This window comes from Anguilla anguilla, chromosome 4 (assembly GCF_013347855.1).
Source record: "Anguilla anguilla isolate fAngAng1 chromosome 4, fAngAng1.pri, whole genome shotgun sequence".
Lineage (NCBI taxonomy): Eukaryota > Metazoa > Chordata > Actinopteri > Anguilliformes > Anguillidae > Anguilla > Anguilla anguilla.
In genome coordinates this window covers 13,564,591-13,588,929 of record NC_049204.1, presented here as the reverse complement: position 1 = coordinate 13,588,929, position 24,339 = coordinate 13,564,591, and the positions used below count along the sequence as shown (strand labels likewise).

Sequence of the window (24,339 nt, the reverse complement as noted above, 5' to 3'; positions counted from 1 at the left end):
GGGGGGGTGGGGGGGGCGCGTTTGGGTTTTAAGTACGGTGATGAAAAGCGCTGTTTTTCGCTGTGCACTGCAGGGGCTCCCACGGAGTGCCTGCAGCTCCGTCTGAACGAGGTTCTGACAGGCGCTTTACGCCGAGAGAGAGAGAGAGAGAGGGAGAGAGAGAGAGAGAGAGAGAGATGCACGAGACTCGCTAGCCTGCTCCTTATTGCCAGCCCACGCTTTTTATAAAGGGGGGAAGGGCACTTGTGGAAAAAACAGAGTATCTTATCAGCATGTTGACAGATTTCAGAGCCTGTAATCTCACTGTCTTTTTTTTTTTCCTTTTGCATGTTCCTGTAATCTTAACTGCTTGTGTCAAGACTGTAATTTGGAACAGATTTATTGAAAATGGCTGTTTATAAACACTGAAAGCGATAGAATTTTCAGTCTGGCTATGATTTAGAGTAGAAAAAAAATCTTCAACTTGTGTTTACAAAGTGACTATGACTGGATGACAGGGACTAAGAAACTGGGTTAAATGAAGTTATGAACAGAATATGAATAAGCTATTCAACACTGTAGCCTTATAAGGTTAATATTTTAAACAGGATCTTATGTGTACATAAATTCAGCTTGAATTCAGTCAGTCCTTTGATTACTGTAACCAGAAAAATAGTTCGTGTATTGTATTTGTCAGTTTGTGTGGGCTTTCATGTGTGTATATACGTGTGTGCGCACGTGTGTATGTGCGTGTGTGTGTGTTCATGTATGTGCTAGTGTGCATGTCTGTATGTGTGTATCTACCTGTTGTCCTGGTTTTATAGGTGACAGTGTAATTCCCTGGGTGTTGATGACTGGCAGGATCTGGTTGCCAATGACAGTGGCAATTATCTGGCCTTGGGCATTGGTCAGGAGCTGCGGCATGATTGGCTGGACCTGCAGCCCTGGAGTCCCGGTCCCTGATTGGCTTGAGGGCCCAGCAGAGTTTGGCATCAGTGGGATCGTTCCAATGATCTGCAGCAAAGAGGGAAGAGAAAGAGAAAGAGAAAGAGAAAAAGAGAGAGAGAGAATAAATGACCACACTCAGAATCCATTCATTAAAAATATATCTCACACGACAGCAATTTCAACAGAATGGGCACACACTCAATTTTATTCAAATTAATTTAAAAGTGAAAGTATTCCACTGAAAAAAAAAGGCACTGGTGAGCTCCATTGCGGCGAGTGCACAGTGGGAGAAGCACCGCAACGTGAGGGTCGGTTTGCTCCTGCGGCCGACCGCCACCTCACCGCATCTCCGTAGCGACGCGCGTCAGCTGGGACGCGGGAAAAAGGTCAGCTCCGAATACCTGTCTGTGTGCTGGTGCAGACCACTGACCCTATCATCCACTGACAGGGCGAGGTAAGAGGAGGGGGGGGGGGGGGGGTTAGGGCGGGAAGGGGTCCTGATAATGGGACGGCTGAGAGTTCCCCCCTCCCCCGTGCCCTCTCATCACTAATTCAGTAAGCGGGATCCCAAACCCCCCCCCCCCCCCGCCCCACCCCCCAACCTCATCTTCCCTCCTCCTCTCCTCCTCTTTGCCTCCGCTGAAATAAGGAAGTGGAGATCAAAGTGTGCAATCTCAGAATGTCGCCAGGGCCTTTTAGCGGGAAGCTCAGAGGTGCGAGAGATAGAGTGGAGCCAACATGGCTCCGGGGGGGGGGGGGGCTTAGTGCCTCTTGACAATGATGAGGGTTAATGCCATCCAGAGGCTCTTCCTTTGATACGGCCCATCGCTGCTTCGGAGATTATTATCGATACACGCGGCGCTACGAGGCCTTGGAAGTGTGCGGCCTGCCATTATGCTACCAATCCAGGCTTTTGTTCTTTAACACCGCACAAAGAGGGAGATGAGACTAAGCTGAAAAGCACTGCGGCGTATTTGTAAAGGTTTTTTAAAAAACCGGGTGTGCGTGCATGTTTATGTGTGCATATATAAACAATATTTGAATTATAATGCTATAGATAAATTAGCATTGAATAGTTAGCATTGCTGCTTGCCATATCATTGCAGCTGTGTTAATCGTTTAATAACAGCAGTACCGTGTCTGAGCACTTTCAATGAGATTCTCAGGACATAAATAACCAAACATAGTGCTATTGCACTGATGCTGTGCTAGGTGGTGCTGAGAACATAGGATTTGCAGCACCAAGGAGTTTACTTTTTGTTGAATATGTGTAGCAATTACATTTTCTATTACAACGTCTCCCGTGAATACATTTTAAAAGTTTTTAACATAAAATAATGTTGTTCATTATACTGCACTATTGTTCCTTTTTGATCAATATTTCCTTGGGATTTCTTTGTTTTTTATGTAGATACAGTACATTACATTTACATACAGTAATCCCATGTTAGACAAAGAAATACTATATGGTTAAAATACTGTACAGTGCCCTTGAAATCAGACAACCATAATTATGGATCGTTTATGTATTTATATCAAAGCTATTTGTTTATTTTGCGCATTATCAAAATTAAATTCAAAACCAATTCTCTTTATTGTCATGTGTGTAATTCATACATGGAGATACAGATTGCAACAATTGATATGTAATAAATTATAATGAATCAAATAAGTAAAATAAAGCCCAATTACATAAATGGATAGATAGCTTTATTTTCCCCTGTGGGAAACTTTATTGTGTGACAGTTTCATTAAAGCATGTACAGCATTGTAAGAAATCTTTGTATAACAAAAACCGTAACAGAAAAAATGACAGACGGCGAAGATAAATTATACCAAGATGTTAACAGTATACATGAGCCGGGGATTTAGTCCTAAAGTCAAAATGCTCGAAATGAGATATTATTTTATTGTCTGTTGTTTATTTGTCCTGGGATTATTTTGAGAGGAACAGTGTCATGTACGGTGTGAAGGGTAGACAATGAAAAGAACAATGGCACAAAAGATGCTCGTGAGGAAAGTCACAAGCCAGGGTGTTGCTATGCACTCTGTATGAGGGACTGTGTGACAGTGACTCTACCCTGAACATGCTCCATCCAATCCACAAGGGAGCTACTAGACAAATAATAATATTACAAAGAGGAGGGATGTCACCCCACCACCGTACGACCAATTCCACAGATTCTGTGACTGAACATAATTCTAAGTGGAAACTCATAGTCGTGTGCAATCAACTGCTTGAGTTTAAATCTGTTCTGTGCTATTTGTTTCTTTTGCTCATTAATGTAAGTTTATTGTAGCGTGACTGGTGTATGGCTAAACAAATTAAGGATAAAACAGATAACCAGACTGCAGGGGAAATCTTTCTTATTATAAGTTGATAAGGTGCGTTAATATCACACCTAATAACCATTTCTTTTATGTGATTAAATTTACATTTTAAGAAAAAAAGTAATTCATATTAAACATGTCATTTGTGGTTTCCTGCTACGTAATTATTTTAAATACATCTTGCAGTCGCTAACCACATCCCAACATTTCATCTGCATGTCTTGGTTAAGAGCAGTGTTGTTAGCACAAATATGGCTTTCAAATATACTTAAAACTGACAACAAGTATTTCAGATTGATAAGCAAGCGACCATACACACATATCATATTTCATTTAATGCCAGGCAGCCATCGCACGTGGAGGTCTATCTAAAGGCTGCTGTCATAAATGCAACACGTGCAGCAGTTTCTGCAGGCAGGGAAGATCCTATGAGTGGAGGCCAGAGAAATCGCTGGGACCGCCATGTTGGGAGAGTGGACTGTCCAAACTATACTGTCTCGGTGTGCCGAGTTGTTACCGATGCCTCTGTCTTACAGTAGTTAAGACTGCCGTCCTCAATGACATGACTACACAGTGCATGGGCATATCCAGCATAGGCTACCATGTCCACAAGGAGTTAGTGATGGGTTTTTAAGTTCATAATCATTTTTGAAATAATAATGAAACTTTTACTTCATGCAAGTGTCTTTTTTTTATGGGGCGACATAGCTCAGGAGGTAAGAGCGATTGTCTGGCAGTCGGAGGGTTGCCGGTTCAAACCCCGCCCTGGGCGTGTCGAAGTGTCCTTGAGCAAGACACCTAACCCCTAACTGCTCTGGCGAATGAGAGGCATGAATTGTAAAGGGCTTTGGATAAAAGCGCTATATAAATGCAGTTCATTTACCATTTTTTTTTTTGACAATCTTTTAGTGTATCTACTCCTCTCTTTTTTGCAGTATAGTAAAGAATGATCAAAAGTTCCATGCAATTAGTTCAGATAAGAGCTGACGCAACAGGCTAGCTCAGTTCAGCTTACGCCACTAGCCGCTTCCCTCAAATCTGCAGGACGTCCTCCGTCTCATTGCGGTAAACCAGGAGCCGTCAGAGGGGCTGCGCTGCCCGTGGACGCCGGCGCTACGCGTCGGGGAGCGTATCATTTGCATACGGCTGTTCGCACAGCCACTCTTTCTGCTAATTTGAGCTGATTTCCCAGGCCCCCCCGGCGGCCTGCCTGCCTGCCTCCTCCCGCTCCCGGCTCTTTGACATAACGAGGAGGGATGACTGGAGAAAAAAAAGGCCGGTCGGCGATTTGTAATTCATCCCCGCCACGGCTCATTTGCTTACGTTGCTCCGCATTAGGAAAGAGATAATTTATCTCTCTCTCTCTCGGTCTGTGTCACTTCCCCGACTTCCACTGCCACTTAGCATATTTTATTGCGCCGACTGACGCTCATCTCTCCCGACACCCGCTTTGCATGCCTGCATAGCCGAGGACCTGCTCCGCTCAATTATTCATCCTCCGAGAACTACTGTAAGTGGCAGCGCTACGTCCACGTAGAGGAGCAGGGCCCCGTCAGTTCCTCTCCGTCCCTCGCCGAAACGGTACTCCCTTTCGCGTGTCACTTTCGTTCTTACATCACCATATTTAATTCCGCGGCACTTCCCGCTATCCGGATCGACAATTGTTACAACTTTACACGCGCTGAAACGCACTACCCATTTAAACGCGAGTAGGCGAATTGCGGCTGTTGAGAGGCGGTTATTTTCTCAATTCTAGAGAAGCACAATGCCTTTATGAATTCGATGTTATGACCTGCAGGTCCCAGAGATTTAACCACCTCCCCTCCGCTTCCTGCCGCTCTCTTCGTACTCGCCGCTGAGCTCCGCCTCCCCCCTGCTTCATCTTCGTAATCCTTTTCCTCACCATCAGAACTCTCTTCACCCTGTGTTGTTGCGTTATTTTACAGTCCGGATTCTCCCAATTTCTCATCTCTTTCCACAAACCAGAACTCATTAAGAATATGCTGCTTTGGTTTCCATAGGAATGTCACCCCACGTCTCAGGCCCTGACAATCTGTGATGCTAGTCATGGTCGCCAGGCAATTTTCTCTGCCCGTTTTCTTTCTTTTATTTTTCTTTTTGAAGGGAAATGGACACCGATACCGGAGAGAATGCCAATGCCAGTATCAAAGTGCTCCGAACTTACTTTATATATATTATTTTGAAATGGAAGCAAAAGCGTTCACCGTACTGTTCTTTATAAATCATTCACTATTAGATCAAATTTAATGTATATATCTATCCTGCTACGAACCAGCAAATATTTTTTGTCCTCTGTAGGGGACACAAGTCTCTGGTCTTAATCTGAAGAATCATATATTCTACTATGCTAAAACCTATGCTACAAGGGACATTCAATAAAAATAAAACAATTAATAGTATTTCACTGTAATATTTTTTATTTTTCTCATCCAAGACATTTGCCACCCAAAAAATGAAATTAAAATGAGTTAATTTTGTGTGGGCAATTCTACTTGCAGGGGGGTACTGCTGTAGCTCCTGCACAGCAGATTTAATGAGGTGGTGCTCTTGTCTGGAGGTCTTGGAGCAGGCAGCTCTTGGACTGACTGCGTCTCCTCTGTGGGGCCCCCGGTGGCTTCAAAGGAAAGCATGGGGTGAGGGAGATAAATGGTGCCGCACAATGGGGATTCAGAGGGATTTCGGGGGGAAGTGTGACGATGTGACACCGGGGGTTAAAGGTGCGCTCCGCTGCGCTGTACTTTGTGAGGGCGGCTTGACTTTTTTCGTGTCCCCATTGAAGGAACCCTCCACCTCCTCGTTCCTCAACCCCCTAGCCCCCCCCCCCCCCCCCCCCCCCCCCTCCTCCGCGGAGTTCCGGTGGTCTTTTCATAGGGTAGAGTGAGTCCAGAAGTCACTAGGCTTCAAATGACAATAACAGCAGTAGAGGCTTATACAGGTGAGGAAGAAAGAGGGAACAGTTGAAGAAATATTTCCTTTGATATATGTGTATCTCTTCTCTCCGGCTCCTGAGTGCCCTGACTCCTGCATTCAGTGCAGGCTGCCAACTGAGTCAAACAGCGTGGTTCTTTTGTGAAACAGACAATGGCCTACTGGGTATTGAACAGAAGCTATCAAATAGATTTGTTTTCACAGTGTGACTCGCAAGAAATGCGGCCTTATCGACCTTCCATTGGGAAAAAAAAAGACTTGATAAAAGTAATTAGTGGACAAATGTTAAGGCTACAATTTTAAGGCCTGATATAAACAGGTCTTTGCGGTGCTCACCGTGGACACTCATGACAAAGAGTATACATTTCACCAAGGTTTGGTTATATTACGCAATGTGAGCAGAGACTAATATCCGTGTGTAATTAAAGGACCGTTTACCTATGATTTAGTGTGCTGTCTTGCCTATGTAGCATTCAGACAATGTGAGATGGCCTGCTATTGTGAATAAATGCAATGGATCATACCATAACTCTACAATATGTGTGCAGGATGTTTGTGTAGGTATAAAAATGCCCATGTATGTGAAGGTACAATTAAAATTTAACACTTATTTATGATCTTATAATCTAAAAAACAGTTTAACTTATCACATTTCTTCGGTCAGACATTTCACAGTACACAAAACAAGTAAACAATTATATAAGTCTCTCTATACGGGACTATAGTTAGACTCACTGTGCCCCAAACAACAGTTGGCTGAGTGCATAACACAACACAACACAATGCAACGCAATGGAATACCACACTGCACAACAAAACACAATGATGAGAACAGGCCATTTAGCCCAACAATGCTCACCATTTCCCAACCACTAAAGGGTACCTAGTGCTCAGCATTTACCTACAAACTAGACTGTATCCAGCACCTTATCAAGACTGGCATTGAGAACCCCCAGAGTTTCTACCTCTACTACATGACCTGGCAATCTATTCCACGCAGCGACTACTCTCTGCGTGAAGAAATACTTCCTGATGTCTGTGCCATTATACGTAGGACTAGCTTCCCAAACGGATGCCATTCGGGATCTGCAACAGAACTGTTTGGAGACTGGATGATGAGGGCATTCAAAACAAATCCTCTTCAGCTGGCTAAAGAGCTGAACAAGCTTCATTCTCAAGTGCTTATTCATGAGCCCGGCATCGACTGCTATCTTTCTTTCCGGGCCATACCAGTCAACGCGCTGGCCGAACCTCTCTCCAGAAAGTGCTATTTCCGAAAACAAAAGACAAAACGTGCGCGTTTCATATTTTCTGTCCTTAACTAATTCAGGCTGTCAAAAGAACACCGTAAAGAGAGGAGGGTTAGGAGGAGAGTAAACTCAAGTAGCTGTTCTTGGGATGAAGTGGTAAATCGCCCTCGGCTCACAATGATGATCTTTAACAAGATCGGCTGCTGGGTTCTCAGGACAGAGTGGCACATTTATAAAGCTGTTATTGAAAAGTATTAATTCTGAATTTGCCTGCTTGCAGTGGGAGGTAAACCACAGCACGGCTGTGGCAATGGGAAATGTGCCACACAGCCATACAGACGTGCACAGCGCTTTGGGTTTTTGATGCTGTGGCCTGCACTCAAGCATGGGCCACACTTTGGTCCTCAGAACAAAGTCATACACAAAGAGCGCGGTACAACACTATCTTTGTCTTTGGCTCTTTTCTTGAAAGAGCCTGGAGGTGTCTGTCGGTCATTTGGTCAGGTCTCGTTCACTTATGAACTCACTGGTACAGTGAGCGCGGGGGCGACGCTCCGATTTCCAAAGACCCCCAGACGGAATAATGCAACCCCCATAATGAGGTAGGGAGCAAAGGCTTTAGCTGTAGGCTTTGACCGTTTCGGTGACCTGATTATGTCAGAGAGCGTCAGCCGCCGAGACGCTACAAAAGCGGAGAGCGTCCCATCAAATCCATCTCCCTCGCCATCAGTCCCCAGCGCTGCAGGCGCCTTGAGGGAGCGCAGGCAACCATCGAGCCTCGTTAGCGGCGTTTAGCATCAAGACGCTCGCGCGGCGAACACAACCGCGCGCGTGCGCACACCCCGCCACCACCGGCCACCTCGCTCCGCCACCACCGGCCACCTCGCTCCGCCACCACCGGCCACCTCGCTCCGCCACCACCGGCCACCTCGCTCCGCCACCACCGGCCACCTCGCTCCGCCACTGCCGGCCACCACGCTCCGCCCCGCGGGCGCCTGCCCGCGTGCTCAAGGGCGTGCACGCGAACACGGCGCGCACACCTTTGGGTGATCATGCACCTCTACGCCTTTCGGTGATTACGCTCCTATCCCCACCCAACCTCCTTCCGCTCCGAGGGATCCTCTCTCCCAAGCTGCATGTTAACTACCGCAAACCCCGAGCGATTCTCTACCTATGCATTTCCCATTCAATTACACCCAGTGCGCCTGACGTGAGCTGTGATTAATATGGCCGAGCCAAATGTACAAAAACCACCCCCCCACCCCCCCCACCACCCTTTCTCTGCTTCCCTCCTTTTGTGTTTCAGCGAGGGCTTAAGTCCTCCCTCATTTCCCGGCAATGTTTTGACACATCCAAACAAAACAAATGAGTAGACGCCGCTTGAGTTCGCTGCCGCTCTCAAAAGGCGGTCCTCTGGGATTTCAAAATGCGCGAAACATTTTTTTTTTTCATTGTTGTCATTGATGTGCATTATCCGTATGTGCCACACTCGTACACAGGCACTGTAGTGTTTACAAGTAATTGGCTCTAGATTGTCTTGGAGGTGCACTTCAGGAGTGCGCTAAGAGGGGTACAGGAAACGTCCCTAATGAAAATCCAAAATAGACAACTTTAAAAGTTTCAATGAAAAATGCATGCGCACAAATTTAAGAGCTACCCTAGACTACTCATCTTCCAATATATAATACATCTAAAACACATACTGGCAGCAGTTACAGGATGACATCACTTTCTAATCTGTAAAATCACTGGGCCTCAGCAGAATGGCCACACCTTGCAGATTCCGATGCACTTCCAAAGCATAAAACACCATATTACTGCAATAATGTCATTCCATTGAATGCAAATTCAATTTCATCTGATTCAACCTATCACTACTTATGCTTGAAAAATTAATTCAGATCTGTAGATGAACAAGCACAAAATAATGGGAAGAACACCTGATTATAGTCCAGTCTGACACATATACACATTCACAAACACAGACAGACACACAGGCAGACACAGATGCACCCACACACGTGCGTGCACACACGCACACGCACACATGCACACATATACACACATGCATGTACACACGCACACATACACGCACGTACACACACACACACAAGTCCTTCTACAAAGGCAAGCCGAAGCTATTTCTTGCACCATTATTTGAGGCTTGTTATGAGAAAGAAACTGCCTTGATGAAAACTGTGATGAAACAAGGGTTAAGGTAAATAGCACAGGGGTTGGCGTAGAGGGCACATTGTCTATACAATCTTCCTTTAATATGTGCTGTGTGCACCTGCGATAAGATGATTCATTAGATAGGGCCCTGCTCTGACAAGCATCATCGTTCAAGCCTCTGGCTACTGATGGAACAATTCTACACCCACCCCGTAAATATGACAAGGTCAGCGTTTTACTCAGACGCACGGCGTTAAGAGGAAGTGGGCTTTGCTTATTCCTGTGAAGCTTAACGTGTGGCGGTGTAACCTGCGTGGTGAACGTCCTCATGCAGATCACACGCTCTGTCAAGAAAAGCACGAGACAAGCTCCTGCATGTCATTTCCAAATAAATAAATAAATAAATAAATAATACATTTGTTTGTTCATACCGGATGTCAGTCAGCTGTACTGCTCGAGGAATATTTCATCTGAGGTACACTGGCCCTTTTTTTCCTCTTTGGGTGTGTGTAACATACGTGTTGGTGTGCGGTCTGTGAAGTGGACCGTGAAGAGGTGCACCCCAGGAACACAAACTGCTTGCCCTCGGCACTGTCTACAAGAATCTCCGAACTGACACTCCGTCCTTTCTTCTAATGAAACTCAAAGATGTGTGTGTGGTTTGACTAGGTGCAAAAAGTTACACAACTAGTATTATTATTATTCTTATTATCATTTTTTTTTTTTCTAATAATAATAAGAATAGTCATTACCATCATTATATTATTATTATTATTATTATTGTTATTATTATAATATAAATAATTTAGTGCACCATGCTTTATTACAAAATGATGATAAGCATGAATAATCATGACAACCTCAAGGGGCAGGAAGACTGTACAATGTCAAAAAGTCCAAACATTCCCTCCCGCACTGCAGATACACTGCACTCACAGCTGACATCAGCAGCCCGCTCGCTCGCTCGCTCACTCGCTCACCTGTCCCTGCGCGTTGGTGACCAGCTGCCCAGAGGCTCCCTGCAGGCCCGGGAGGGCGTTGCCGAAGGCCGGGGAGCCGGCGATGGAGCTCATGGCCGCCGCTGCCGCCGCCGCCGCCGCCGCCTGGCTGGCTAACGGGTTCAGCTGCAAGAGAGGAGCATCGGTGAGCCGCACGGAACAGCCCCGTCACTCCCGCGTCAGCTCACAGCCGTTTCACGCGAGGCACACGGCACCCTGAACGGCCCCGTCCTTCCCCACCCGCGTCGACCGATCATAGATTTGCTCACATTAATACAGTTTCACCGTAGCAAAGAGAGGCATTATCCATTTCAACTTGAAGCATTTTTTGTCGTCGTTGAAGGATTTGGTATGAGACGCACAAATGGTAGCTGATGCATTAGCCCTCTTTTCAATGCTTTACAAATGTATATATTTATGTATGGTAAAGCCTTGTTTTCCAACATTTCCAGTGCCCACCCTTTTATTCATCTGAAGCACTTACCTTCAAGCCAGTGACTCTGTGCAGCTCTTTTTGGCCTGGCAAAAAAATTTGTAAGAGCCAATGCATTAGTAACCAGAGTAACCACCAGCTGCCATAATCCCATTATAGTCCTGTATGAGGCCAATTGTGTCTCTTCACCACAGATTCCAGGTATAAAAGGGAAGTGATTCAGGGTTTAAATTTGGCACTGTTCATCGGGGCTCCGTAGTGTAAGTCACTATTTAGTGTTTTTACTTTGAGTCTTTTTCCTTAGCCTGAACTTGGTCCCAAGTCACGGCACAAGTGGGACACAGACCGGAGAGGTATATAACGTCTGGAGACTTTATGGAACGATTGTTAGGCGTGCGTGTGAACCCTTAAAAGAGATGAAACCATCCTTTAAGGCCTTTGTTTTCCATCCCAGTTTCCCTGGGAGACTCGGCTGTGCTGTCCAGCGCAAGGCTCGAGGGGCCCCGGTGAAAAAGTGGCCTGTTTACAACTTTAAGTGTTCCTGTGGCCCCACGGGGGTCTCCTAGGCCTGGTGGCATTTTAGAGGGGACACTCAACCCAGACCAGGCCCCTTTAACAATGGAGGGAACTTAAACAGCAATGCATCACTGTAACTTGTCCTGTCATCTTCACAAACCAGTCTGACTATGAACTATGGGCCATTCCACCCTTACTTTTGCAGGATGAACTGGGGGGTCCTCCCTCCGATCCTCCCTGCTCCCTCTTTATTTCAGCTCCCTGACTCTCCATTTTATTTTCTTGGACTCAAGAATCAGCATGATGAGTATTCTAAAAGCTGGTGTCTGGTTTTTGCTCTGGGACAGCCCATGCAACAAGACAGGAAATTTACTTTTGAAAATTAACTGCTGATTGGGTTGTAATGCACAAGGGCAAAGCCCAATTAGGTTGTACAAGCAGATCAAAACTGAGGCAAGTTGTACAAATGGAAAATGTGTACAACAGATTTAGGTTTGAGAAGCGAGGTTTGAGCAAGTAAAGTAAACCTGTAGGTAGAGATACTAAGAGCTTGGATGATCCGTTTTACAGCTCATCCAGGTTCAAATTTTCTGAAAACATGTCACAGTGACCAAATATAAACGTCAAAAATCATCTGTCAAAAATCATCTGTCAAAAATGATTGCAGTTAAGAGATAATAGATAGATAATAATCTAAAAATGAAAAAAAGAATAACATTACTCATACTACTACTACTACTACTACTACTAATAATAATAATAATAATAATAATAATAATAATAAATGCATACATAGATGTGCATTAGGTTGGGCTTAATGCATAAGGCTTGACATTGACTAAAAATTTCAGAGTTTCAGACAGAGATTTGATTACATAAGTATCATTTGACAACTAACCTTCACCAAAGAAATCCTCCTAACCTTATCAAAAGGTTTGAAACATAGCCTTATTCCAGGCTATAACTCCTCTGGGGTTTCAGATTTGTCTGACTGAGACTATTCAGTTGCTATACATTTTTAAAATAATAATCTATGGCCATATTTTTTTTTACTGTTTCTGAAATCAAATGGAAAAAAATGTCATTGAGCGATCAATACTTTTTCATTGACAGTAAAGGTTAAGCACATTAAGAACGACACTGCATTCCTCTTTTAAAATCTTATTTTATGTTAGCGGCATTAAATTGGCCAAGATTGATGTCCCGTCTGGCTTGGAAGTCAGCTCTATGGGCTTTCAGTGCAGAAAACAAAGAGGAGCCCATCAAGACAAGCAGCGCTATTCTTTATTAAATCTCTTTCTAGCATTTGTCCTTCTCAAGAGTCAAATGGCAAACTGCTATATCATGAACTGCCCTATTTCAATATTACAGTTATTCTACATTACAAAGATCTGGTGAAGGATAAAAGCAAAGAGTACCCACAAATAATTGTATTTACATGTCTGTTTATTGAATATACGAGAAAGGGTAAGGAGGTTCAGAAATGTTCCGCTCTGGGATACTGAAGTACTGTATTCTAAGGGTGCAAATTCAAATTCAAATTCAAGCCCAAGTACTAACACAGCAAAAAAAACCAAAAAAAAACCAGGTGTATCCATATCAGCATTGCTGTTTAAATGACGCAAACAGCTTCAGTAAAGTACAGCAGGGGAGCACAGTAGGGCTAACCTATGTTGGGATTTCACACCAATTTCTGCTCCTAATTATTTAATAATTATTTTAGAGGTGGTAATGCAATGCAATTAGCCCAATCAGTCATTTCATCGGACACTGAGTTTGAGCTGCATAATAACAAATGTGAAAATATTTGACTGTGGCCACCAAAACTGGTGTTCACAGCTATTTAGAAAATTAGCCAGGCTAATGGGTTGCATACCCCAGTCCTCCTGGACAGGAGCTCCACACCCCTGGAGTAGACCATACTCTCGCCAATGACTTGAAGGCATGGCGATGGTGGGCCTGAGCACTGCACTGGCTGATTTCTGCATTCTCTGAGCGGTAACATCTCCATATTTTCCTTTGACAAGGCGAAAGAGTTCTGCCTCTACTCATGATCTCAAGTTCCAATCTGCATGATGCCCCTATATTGATGTTGTATGAGCACTTACAGTAAGTGTTTCTGCTGAAGAATTACATATGGAATATAAAGAGCGTTCATTTTGTTTTGCTGAAAATGTATGGTTTGTTTTGCTATGGCAGTATTGCGCTGTGGTTTTTCAGCTAATTTACATGCACACACACACACACACACACACACACACACACTCTCTCTCTCTCTCTCTCTCTCTCACTTTATGTACTGTATCCCTGGCCTGGGTGTAATCCTTAATTGGCCTAAATTTGATTGGTATATGCTGTTCTTCAAAACATGTGAGCTGCATTTCGCTATACCCTTTAACCAAGAATCCCTTCAACCAGATTTCCCAATAACATAAATGCACCATTGACATCTAAGGACTGGTGAGTTTGCCATCTTGCTGTCTAACCCAAGTTGTGCAGTTTGTAGGCCAAATGGGTTCCCACTAATGTGTACAATTTATCCTGGTTGCCCCCTAACCACCACCAACCCAGATAGCCCTCTCTCTAAAAGGCTTTCAAGAGGTTAGATATGACCTGAATTGCAGTGTCTGGATAATTGGTGATATAAAAATATATACATATTATACATCACATATATACATAACTGATATTGGTCATGCATATTTTCTTCCAAAAGAACAGAGCCAAACGGAGTAGAAATCCTGAGAATACACATTTGCGGGGCATTGTCCCCAGTGGGTCATTGCTTTCAACTCCTTTCCCTAAAACACATTGCTTGTCAGTACTGATATGTGCTCAAGATGTTTTAGAGATTTTCTGACTTCAAAGTGCCCCTCATTTCAGCCAGTCTTGGAGTAGCAGAAATTGGCTGAGACTAATAAAACACAACGCATGCTGATGTTGAGTGAGGCAATTGTAGTAAACATCTGCCAAGTACTCTCCCACAACGACATAAGTGGATTATATTCCGAGACAGCAAAAGATGTATATCTAATAAATAAAGAATACCAGGCAGAGTACAAGTAATGTGAAGAATTTGTATGACAATCACAAATAACAACCCACTGCTCTTCAGAGATATTGAAGATTATGTAAATGCCAGGGTCATATATTGTGCATAATAACATAAACATGGAAAGTCAGTAACAGCAAGAATAATACAGCTAGATAATTCAAAGTAAACTGAGGAAAATTAAATCCATATTTGACAGAATACTAGAAAACTTACTGTACGCTGATCACTTCTGTAGTCGATAAACATACGATTCACAGACTGCACCCATACTTTCCTGCTTATCGTACATGAATCAGAATCTTGTGTCTTGTTTTTCCAGAGATCTTATGCTTTGAACAGCTTCACTCTGAGGCAGCTATAACCTGTAGAACACTGCTTTAGAAACACTTCCTCATGATTTCTGTCAGTGCAGTAGGAATATCACAACACAAAACAAAATAATATGTTTGATGCACGGTTAGAACCCATGATTACAAATAAACACAGCGAGGAAGCCTGCCCTAACAAATTCATCTTAAGCAAGCATTTATTCGTTTTTTAAATATACTTAGCTATTTGGTTATGTATGACCATATTGGGAAAATGCCAAACTAACATTAGTATTACTAGCTAACGTTACAGCCAATCTTATGTCATAGCCAACTAGGCAACGGTTCAATGTCTTTATGGAAGCTACACGCGCCTCCAACTCACCCCCATGCCCTCGCCCCTCCCTTCTCTACCCTCCTCTCCACAGCTGCTCCACGCCCATATTATTGCATTTTTCAAACTACCTAGGCAGGTGGAGACTGACTAAAACTGAGGGTTTCACATCTCTTTAAGTATTTTGAAAGCATTTGGTATTCACAGGAGCACTTCCACAGCTTAATCTTGCTGATTGCTATAGCATCGGCTAATGGGGATACTTACAATAAACATTAAACAGTAATACTGTATGCCACCTCCGCCATTGTTAGTGTTCCTATCCATTTTCATCCTAGTGTGAAGACCAGTTTTAAATAGACAGCTTCAGCAGCTAAACCTCTGCACATTGAAACACGGTATCCATAGAAGCACGGTGCTGGATTTGACGGAAGCTTATCGTGGGAAGATATCTTCAAATAAGTGTATATTTCCGCGAGAAAGTCAGGGCTGCTTGAATGCTACCTGAGAGGGCCGGCCAGCGATATCCTCCAGCGATCGCATTAAAAGATAACCCTCTCAAAATCTGACTGGAGAGATCTTCACACTCCGCCAGGGAGAGTTTCGATCACTTGAGGCGCGATAAGTCTTTGGCCCGTGCTGGCAGAGGCTCAGAGGCAGAGCGCTCGATCGGACGAGCCTCCCTCACCAACACGGTACATCAAGGGCCGGGGTCCGATAGAGCATAGGAAGGGGGGGATGTCACTGGGTTGGGGGGGGGGGGGGTCTTTGGACAACAAGAACAGCCTCTTATTTCAAATTGTGCTAAGTGAATGCCGCCTGAATTGAGGGAGTGGAATGACAAAGTATCTGTAATCAGCATCTGAATCAGGCAATGGTGGAAAGACCAGGGGTCAGAAAAAGTAAAAGTCCTGCCATGTGTTTCTTCCACTCTTGAACTCAGCCAGCTGATTTCACTAATTAAATCAACCTTCTGGCTGAAGAATTGAGCTAATCAGCAAATCCAGGTGATTGGGTCAAAAAAATTACTGGGGTGGACTTTTACTTTCTGAACTGAGATTTTTCACATCTGGAATCAGGCCTGTTCATTCTGTCGCCAGTCGTAATAACTGTCTCTCTTTTCTAGCTGTCTCATATAAATATAACATACGTATCAAGTGTTATAAGCCTGCTACTAATAAAAAACAAATTCAATCCTGATAAGAAAGTTTCCCCAGGACATATCGCATGTGGTAAATCCACCTTGGAAGCAGTGAATTGGTAGTGAGCGTTTGCAACTTTTGATGTTAAGAATTCTGAAACTGGTCTCCATGCATTTTCATCCGATATTTATCCCTGCCGATGATGAAAGCTCAGTGAAGAGAACAAGGCCGGAATAGGTACTGTAATGTTACAGGAAGCGTGGCATAGCCTAAACCTTTTCACTCCGGATATTTCCCTTCTGGGCTGACGTCACTGCATTGCCTCGGCTTTCCGCTTTTATAATAATGCGAATGCGAATTGGGGGTGGGGGGGGGGGGGTTTGGTGAGCGAGGGTGGTGGTGCTGTGGGGGGGGGGAGGGGGGGGGGCCATAGATGCATGGAAGGAGGAGGGGGAGCGGCAGTGTTTGACTTCTAAACAGGTGATTTTCTACTGCAGTGATTTGTCACACCACTGCCAAGGGAAGCAGAAAATAACAGGCTCGCCCCGCGATTTAGGCTGATTGTATGTGTTTCTGGAGATAAACAGCGATCTTCCTGTTTGTAAGCCCGCGCCGTTGCTCCCGTAGTCATTGCTTTTCATTCCCTTCGTGAATATGGGGGTCTATGGAGTGGATCTGAATGGCCCAGGCCTGCAGGCGCTGTATTACACATCACTATGGGCCTTGCTTTCAAATGACCCCCATGGGCTCCTGTTGCCTGGAGAGGCTTTACTGCCGCGTTAAAGCGGGCCGGGAGTAATAATTTACAAAGTGATTTGTAGTTTAAGATCAATTCGGTAAATGGAAACTGACAATTTGAGTTCAAGCGTTTGTTCCCTTGGAATTTATAAATCGCCACAAATCTGACAAATGATTGTAGCCCAGTTAAAGTTGATGGCTGATCTTAGGTGCACAAAACGCACTTGGAAAGCACCCTTAATACCCATGGTCTACTGAACTGGGACACAAGTAGCCCACACGCTTTACCCATGTGATTGTGACACTTCAATTTTACTGTGTGTAAATGTCAGCTCCTCCTTGAAAAAAAGTATGTCAATATCAATAGGGATTTTCCTCAGTAAAACAAAGGATGGATGGATGGAAGGATGGATAAATAAATAAATAAACCTTGTAGGTTTATTGAACAAGTACTCCAAGGCCTTTTCCAGATGTTCTCTGTCGGTCGGTTTGAACTGCAGTGTCTCCCGTCACTGTTCGAGACCTGAACACCCGCATCTATTATCGAGCTAAGTGATGCTCTTTAACCACAAGCACGCCACTCACCCTCTGATTCCAGACTAGGTTCTCCTGATATTAGATTAAGCACTAAATACCGCAAAACTGATTCAAAGATTCACAATATCCTGGGTTCGAGAGGGCGTGAGACCTGCCGATGTGAAAGATCAATGCTGAGAGCCGAAACAGCTACGGGGAGTTTTTATTACGCGATGCGAGACTCCGGAATGAAATAAATACAGCGCACGGATCCATACTGCATGACCAGGTCCAATTTAAATACTGGTTTGACCAAGATCCATGGGCAGAGGTAAGAAATGGCTTGCAAATACGATGAGGTGCGTTACACCTCTGCCTGAATCACATACCTCGAACGAGGGCCGAAGAAACACGGATGCGTAAAGATGAATTGCAATATTAAACATAAGAAGAAAAGGCAAAAGTGATTAATATTTTCTGTCAACTGAGCCAGATTTTTAAAAACACATCCACTGCGCACCCTGTGAAATGGAGAGGAATTTTAAACTCCATTTTGTACACCGTCGTCTGCACTTGCCTCTTGACCAGCAGGGTCAACCTGCGCAATAGTGCGTGTAATCTCCCGAAATGGAGAGAAAAAAAAAAATAGCCTCCAACTTACCAGAGAGACCACGGGAGGCTGAGGTGCCAAAGATGGAAAAACAAGAACGTTCCTTCTTTTCCCCTCTCTTTTTAAGTAATGGTCCCGACACATACAATGCGACGGAAGACACAACAGAAACGAGTCCAGCCCTTTGGCCTAAGGGAATTGCCAGCCAGGGCATTTAGATTAGGTCTCCCCCTTTTATTCGCTCGGTAAAGTTCCAAATTTTGCTTTTCGTATGATTATCAGTGAAGATCTGTGGACTTGCATTGGTAAACATACACGCACTAACACACACAAATACACACACCCTCACACACACACGCACACACCCTCACACACACACAAAGTGGCTCTGCTTTTTTTCCCCCCACTTCTGTGTGAAGGTAATCAACTGTGACATGAAAAAGTACACCGGGTCTCAGTGCACTCCAAACCTCCTGCTGCCTACAAAATGTCTCCAGCAGTCCACTGCCTGAGACCTCACAATGATCACTTCCACATCAATTTTGCACATGTACATCGAAATACCATTAGCAAAGCTTACAAACACCTCCAGACCGTACTTTGGCCCGACTCAACCTAGTGGCCTGTCTCCTTGGGCCCTCCCAGGCCTCGCTTGGCAACAGATGGATCACTTTTCCATCTCTCACATGAAAAAACTGTCCATATGAGTGCCTGGGGTTAAAGGCAGGCGCAAATTGACATTGGTCAGTGGAGAAAAATTTTAAAAATAAAAATAATTTCAAAAAACTGAGGATCTCCAGTCATAAAACACAACAAGCTGCCAAGACAAGTCGCCCCCCAATATTCTGCGTGGACAGACGCAGAAGAGAGTCTGGCGCTGGAGAACAAACAGGCGTAAGAAGTTATTTTACACCACGTTAGCTGGTCCAGCTCTTTGAAGGCTACAGGCACAGGCAAAAGAAGCTCTCACCTCAGGAAATGGCCGCCCGTAATGTCAGTGACATTGGCCACATTCAGCAAGGCCAAATGCAAATGAAGGAAAGGGAGACGCCGGATAATGTGACTCCAAACTATAAAGACATGATTGAGTGCTGGACAGAGGCTCTCAATCTTGTCCCTCATCAGCCTCTTGTGAAATTAATGCCATTACAGTGGTTTTAATCATTACATAAAATATGCCCTTGTCCAATTGTTGCTAATTGTAGGCATAAAGAGTTCTGAATGAGGATCCAATTCGATGAAACTGTGATTCTTTGTGAGAATCATAAAAAATAAGTGGCCAGTAAGAATAAGCAAGCTATGCTGCTTACAATGATATAATAACCTCTTGCCAAGTTCTGAAGCTCATACAAACCACCTCTTCTAATTTCCTGCCACTACATTTGTTTGCGGATGGACCAAAGGTATTTTTGTATGTTACATGGACAGTGTATTGTTGAGGTCATTCATAATATGAAAAATGATCTCAAATATTTTGCTTTTTATGCAATTTATTGAAATATACTACTACTCTATGATAAATTGCCACACTCAAAAAAAACGCTGACCATCCTGGCCAATGACTTGACATATTTGGTGCAGTTATTTCCGTACCATGACAAAGTTAAAGATTAGACCTTTTTTTACAACATTTTCTTGAACTCTGCATGAAGCAACTGCTGCTTAGCCCTTTTGAATACCATTGTTATACCTTCTGAATGATAGGAATGCTGTAAATGTGGGGAAAGAAGGCACTCTTGTCGCAAGATGAATGTCATTACCATAAGGAGCAAAATCATTCCAAACAGCCAGCAGTTCCTGATATATATTGTAGCCTTATTAGATCAATAGATCATACATTATTGAAAACTACAAATACCTAGCTTTATGATTTATGTTTATTACACATTCATCATATACTGTATTTATAATGGCGCAGTACTTCCATCTACATCGGTGCAGAATGGTATTCCTTTTCGCTTTACTTTTGTTTGACATATACATTCACCTTTTGATTGAGTTTAATATCCCACTGATCAATGGTGAGTGATCTTTCAATGGCCCCAATCCAATATAGAAAGGGTCATCTCTGCCTAAGCTTCATAAACACAATAAAGGTAAATTATTACTCACTTCCATCGCATCCCAAAATCAGGGCTGTAATGAAGAAAAATGGGGGGTTTAAGGGGATCGCTGTCATGTGCCATTTGGCCACTTCAAGCACAGAGATTAATTACAGGAGAAGGTCTGCTTGGCCGGGTTGTGGTCACGGTTGGTCAATACACCCATCCCTCACACAGAAATGTATTAATACTAAGTGGTATGATGAATAGATGACATTTAGACATTTTCGTATCGATCACCCTTTTATCCCCAAGATAATATATATATTATATCTGCACTTGACATGTAGATACAGGTTTGGAAATGTCTCGGTCTGAATTGCAATGAAATTAAGAAAACAAATTAGCAATTGTTTGGAAGACAGACTGGAGGGAAATGAGTATACGTGCACAACTCTGCGTCTTAAATACAGGTGGTAAGCTATTTCTTTGTCAGATAATCCTCGGTTCCACTCCAGGAGACTGTAGGGTCTGACATATATAATCATATCTCATTTAATCAACAAATATCTGCTGCAACCAAACATGACCAACTCATATTATACACTGTATGAAATTGAAATCTCTGACTATTTTTTACCCCAGGTCTAAGTCTAAAGCCCTTCTATAATGACTGACCTAAGTTAAACATTTAAGCAATATTACATGATAGGGAGTGCTGTTATACTGTATATCAGCACAACCTCAAGTGTGATATTGCTTTTATACAATGGTTTTATGCAACAGTTTTGTATTACAATAAAACCAATTTTAAAATAGCAAAGCATTGCCTTGTTTAAATAGTTTTTAATTTGAGAAACAAAAGGCATGGGAAAAGCGGGCTCAGTAATATAAACATTGTCCAAATATTCTCCTATTGTCATCGGAGGGAAGAGATCAAATGTAATGTTATCAAATGTATCCATTTTGTTGAAGCTGAAAAGTAGCCAGCTAGCAAAGTAACCTTTTTCCAATCAGGGTGACACATCAATCTAATGTAAAACAATGCGGACTGATCCTGGTCTGTGACAAGTTCCGAGTGATGTTATACTGTACATCTCGGCCAATCACAAAGCACGGTCAGAACTAACTATTGTATGCATTTCAATGCGTGGAGAAAAGTTGCTCTAGCTGCTTTCCATCTGTGAGCTCAGAGCTCTGCTTGCAGCCACTAAAGGGCTGAGGAAATGATAAACCAGACAGGAACATGGGAAAGCTTTGGGGAACCCGCTTCTTAAGGCAGAACAGCACTTTACAAGGCCACAGCCGTCCTGTTAATTAAAGAAACATTATTCCGTTTGGATCCTTTTCGCATCTGCTGCCTCCTCTGTGGATCTCTAATATTCTGACCGTTCGCTTCTCCACTGGGTGTCTGTGTTTACCGCCCCCTCACCACACAGAGGGCCCAGTCAGACAGGATAGCGTTCAGGTAGCACACACCCTGGCACAGTAGACACGTCATCAGTGACCTGAACTTTACATCAGTCAAACTTTTTTAGGAGAACCCAGACATGTTATCTCAATTCCCTAACGGTAGAAAAGATGAAAACATGACAAAACAGAAGAAAAAAAAACATACCGGTTGTATTTCTGATCACGGTCAGTAAGCAGATCATCATCTGTGCGCTGGAAGCGAGTGCATTATTGTAGAGTTCTATACTACATCATTCCCCAATCTTAAAAAAGTAAATGAATTCAAAAATCACAAGCACACATACTGATAAATACTCTATATCCACGGGCTTACATGTCGTTTGTGATTTGATTTGTCAGTGTGAAATTTGTTTTACACCCCCCACCTCCTCCACCCCCTTGAATTTACAAACCTCTGCCATTTGTAATTAAAATTGGGGAGGGGGGCACACCCCCCATCTTGAATAAAATGGCAAAACCTTTGAGTTACAAAGTGCATCCTGGCCCTGTTTGGATTTCAGGCTATTTCCCAAGCCACTGCAACCTCGCATGCTTTATAATTATTCATATGAAATGCCACAGTGTTGATGGGCAACAGTCTTATTTTCTGGTTCAGTCAGCAGTGCACATTTGTATTTTCATTCTCTGGTGCAATTGTTACATAAGGCAATTTTCTGCCTTCTTAAGAGCAGGCTTCTCCGGTGCATTAATGAGCCATTTGGCTGCTGACTCCCAGGTACCAGTAGTGCCACCTCGCACAAGCAATTAGCTCTGGGCGCTAAGCTCATTCCGAGCGGAGGGGAGATCTGCCTGTCGGGGCTAAATGGACTGAAAATAGTGGCGGTTTTGTGAAGTTGGCATATGGACACGGGTGGACAGACAGTGGTAAGGGAAATGCTCAGGGGTCTCAATTATCACTGTCAGGTTAGTGCAGCCTTATCAGTTACGTCTAGATAGGAATGAAGCACTAGCTTCTGCTCTGAAAGTAGAACTCCACACTTTAAATAATTACTATTAATTAGTTATCACATTTTAATACCGATAAATGAGTCCTGTTTCCCTATTTATCCTCCACGTTCTGTGAAGCACTTTATGATGCACTCTATGTACAGAAGATTCTAGACAAATAACATTGTATTATTATTATTATTATTATTATTATTATTATAATAACTACAGAAATATTCCAAAATGACAATCTGACTCTACAGTACCTTGTATCTCTACATTCAGATATGATTGGTGGTTGGGGTACTGCATGAGACCAAATCCAGAATTCTCTGCAGCGGGTTCAGCTGCAGGAAGGCTAGCTTTCTTAACGTTTCTTGGCTTTTTTCATTGTGTCAGCTATACTACATAAAGGTGATTGACAGCTTGGAATGATTTGACAAGGGAGCAGACCCTTGCGTGCCATTATTCAACCCTGAGCGGAGACAATTCGGAACAGTACAAAGGTTATTGTGGGACACACAAACGTATTGTTAACTAGTTCTTTTTTTTTTTTTTTTTTTTTGCAGCATCGGTAATTTATGATTCACAACAGAATTACAATAATTACCATTATTATTTTTAGTGCCCATGTATTATAGAAAATGTAGCATCCTTGAGCTTTAGTGTTTAGAGTGAGAGCTATGAAGACTACAGCATACAGACAAGCTTGCTACTTTCAAATGCTACAAAAACCTGTATTATTTGTATTTAGCTCAGGTGGGAATTACTTCTGGAGAGGGAAGAGAAGCCACTGTGTAGAGGAGAGAACAGCCCATGGCTTATCAAGAATAATATCCGCTAAGCATGCCACTGTGAACTTAAGTGCTGAAGGTACAGTACACTGCTGCATGTTACTGCTACATGCTATATTGTAGCCTACAGATATTTTGAAGCCACGGCACTGGATTCAAATGGCTTCTGATTACATTTACTCTTGGTATATTTCATCCTAAAACACTGAGTCACGTAACCTCAAAAGTATTGGGGGGAAAAAGCTGTGTATTTATAACACAGCTGTGACAAATCAGCTTTAACAATAACTCTCCTGACAAGGATATGTAGCAACATATTTATGTCCAGGTAGGTTTAAAAAATTACTTGAAACAGTTCAACAGTTTTATTAATCAGTTTTCTGTTATATTAAGCATTAATTACTTAAAATATTATAGTGTATTATAAGGCTCAAAGGAGTGATCTTTACCAATGTAAAGAAATGGCAGTACTATGTACAATTCAACTGAATGTGTTTTATCATGATGTCTCATCTCTTTAACATCCCTACTGTATGGATTCAAAGAAGTCTATTGTAACAACACAACACCTTGGATTTCTTTTTCTCTGTGTTATTCAGGAAAAAGCACATCCAGTCTCCAGATACATGACCAGAATGCATCAAAGGCTATAGATGTCACTCCCATGATTATTACAACATTTCACATTTAGAACTAGTACACGAACATGAATGTGTATTGGTTGGAATTAACTCATTTGTGCACATACATAAACTAATTGTGCAATACACATATATAGATATGAAAACACAAACACACAGCAGGCATTTTGCTACTGAGTTTTT

At 43.1% G+C, this 24,339-nt stretch overlaps 1 protein-coding gene across 1 annotated transcript in view; it reads right to left on the bottom strand.

The window, feature by feature from the left end:
- The window catches only part of pou6f2 (POU class 6 homeobox 2), a 129,632-nt gene that overhangs the window by 14,936 nt on the left and 90,357 nt on the right, over window positions 1-24,339 (bottom strand). The window contains exons 7-8 of the mRNA XM_035415383.1: window positions 10,610-10,753; window positions 784-993 (exon numbers count right to left, since the gene is read on the bottom strand). Of these exons, the coding sequence (XP_035271274.1) occupies window positions 784-993; window positions 10,610-10,753 (354 nt within the window). The remainder of the gene's footprint in view (window positions 1-783; window positions 994-10,609; window positions 10,754-24,339) is intronic.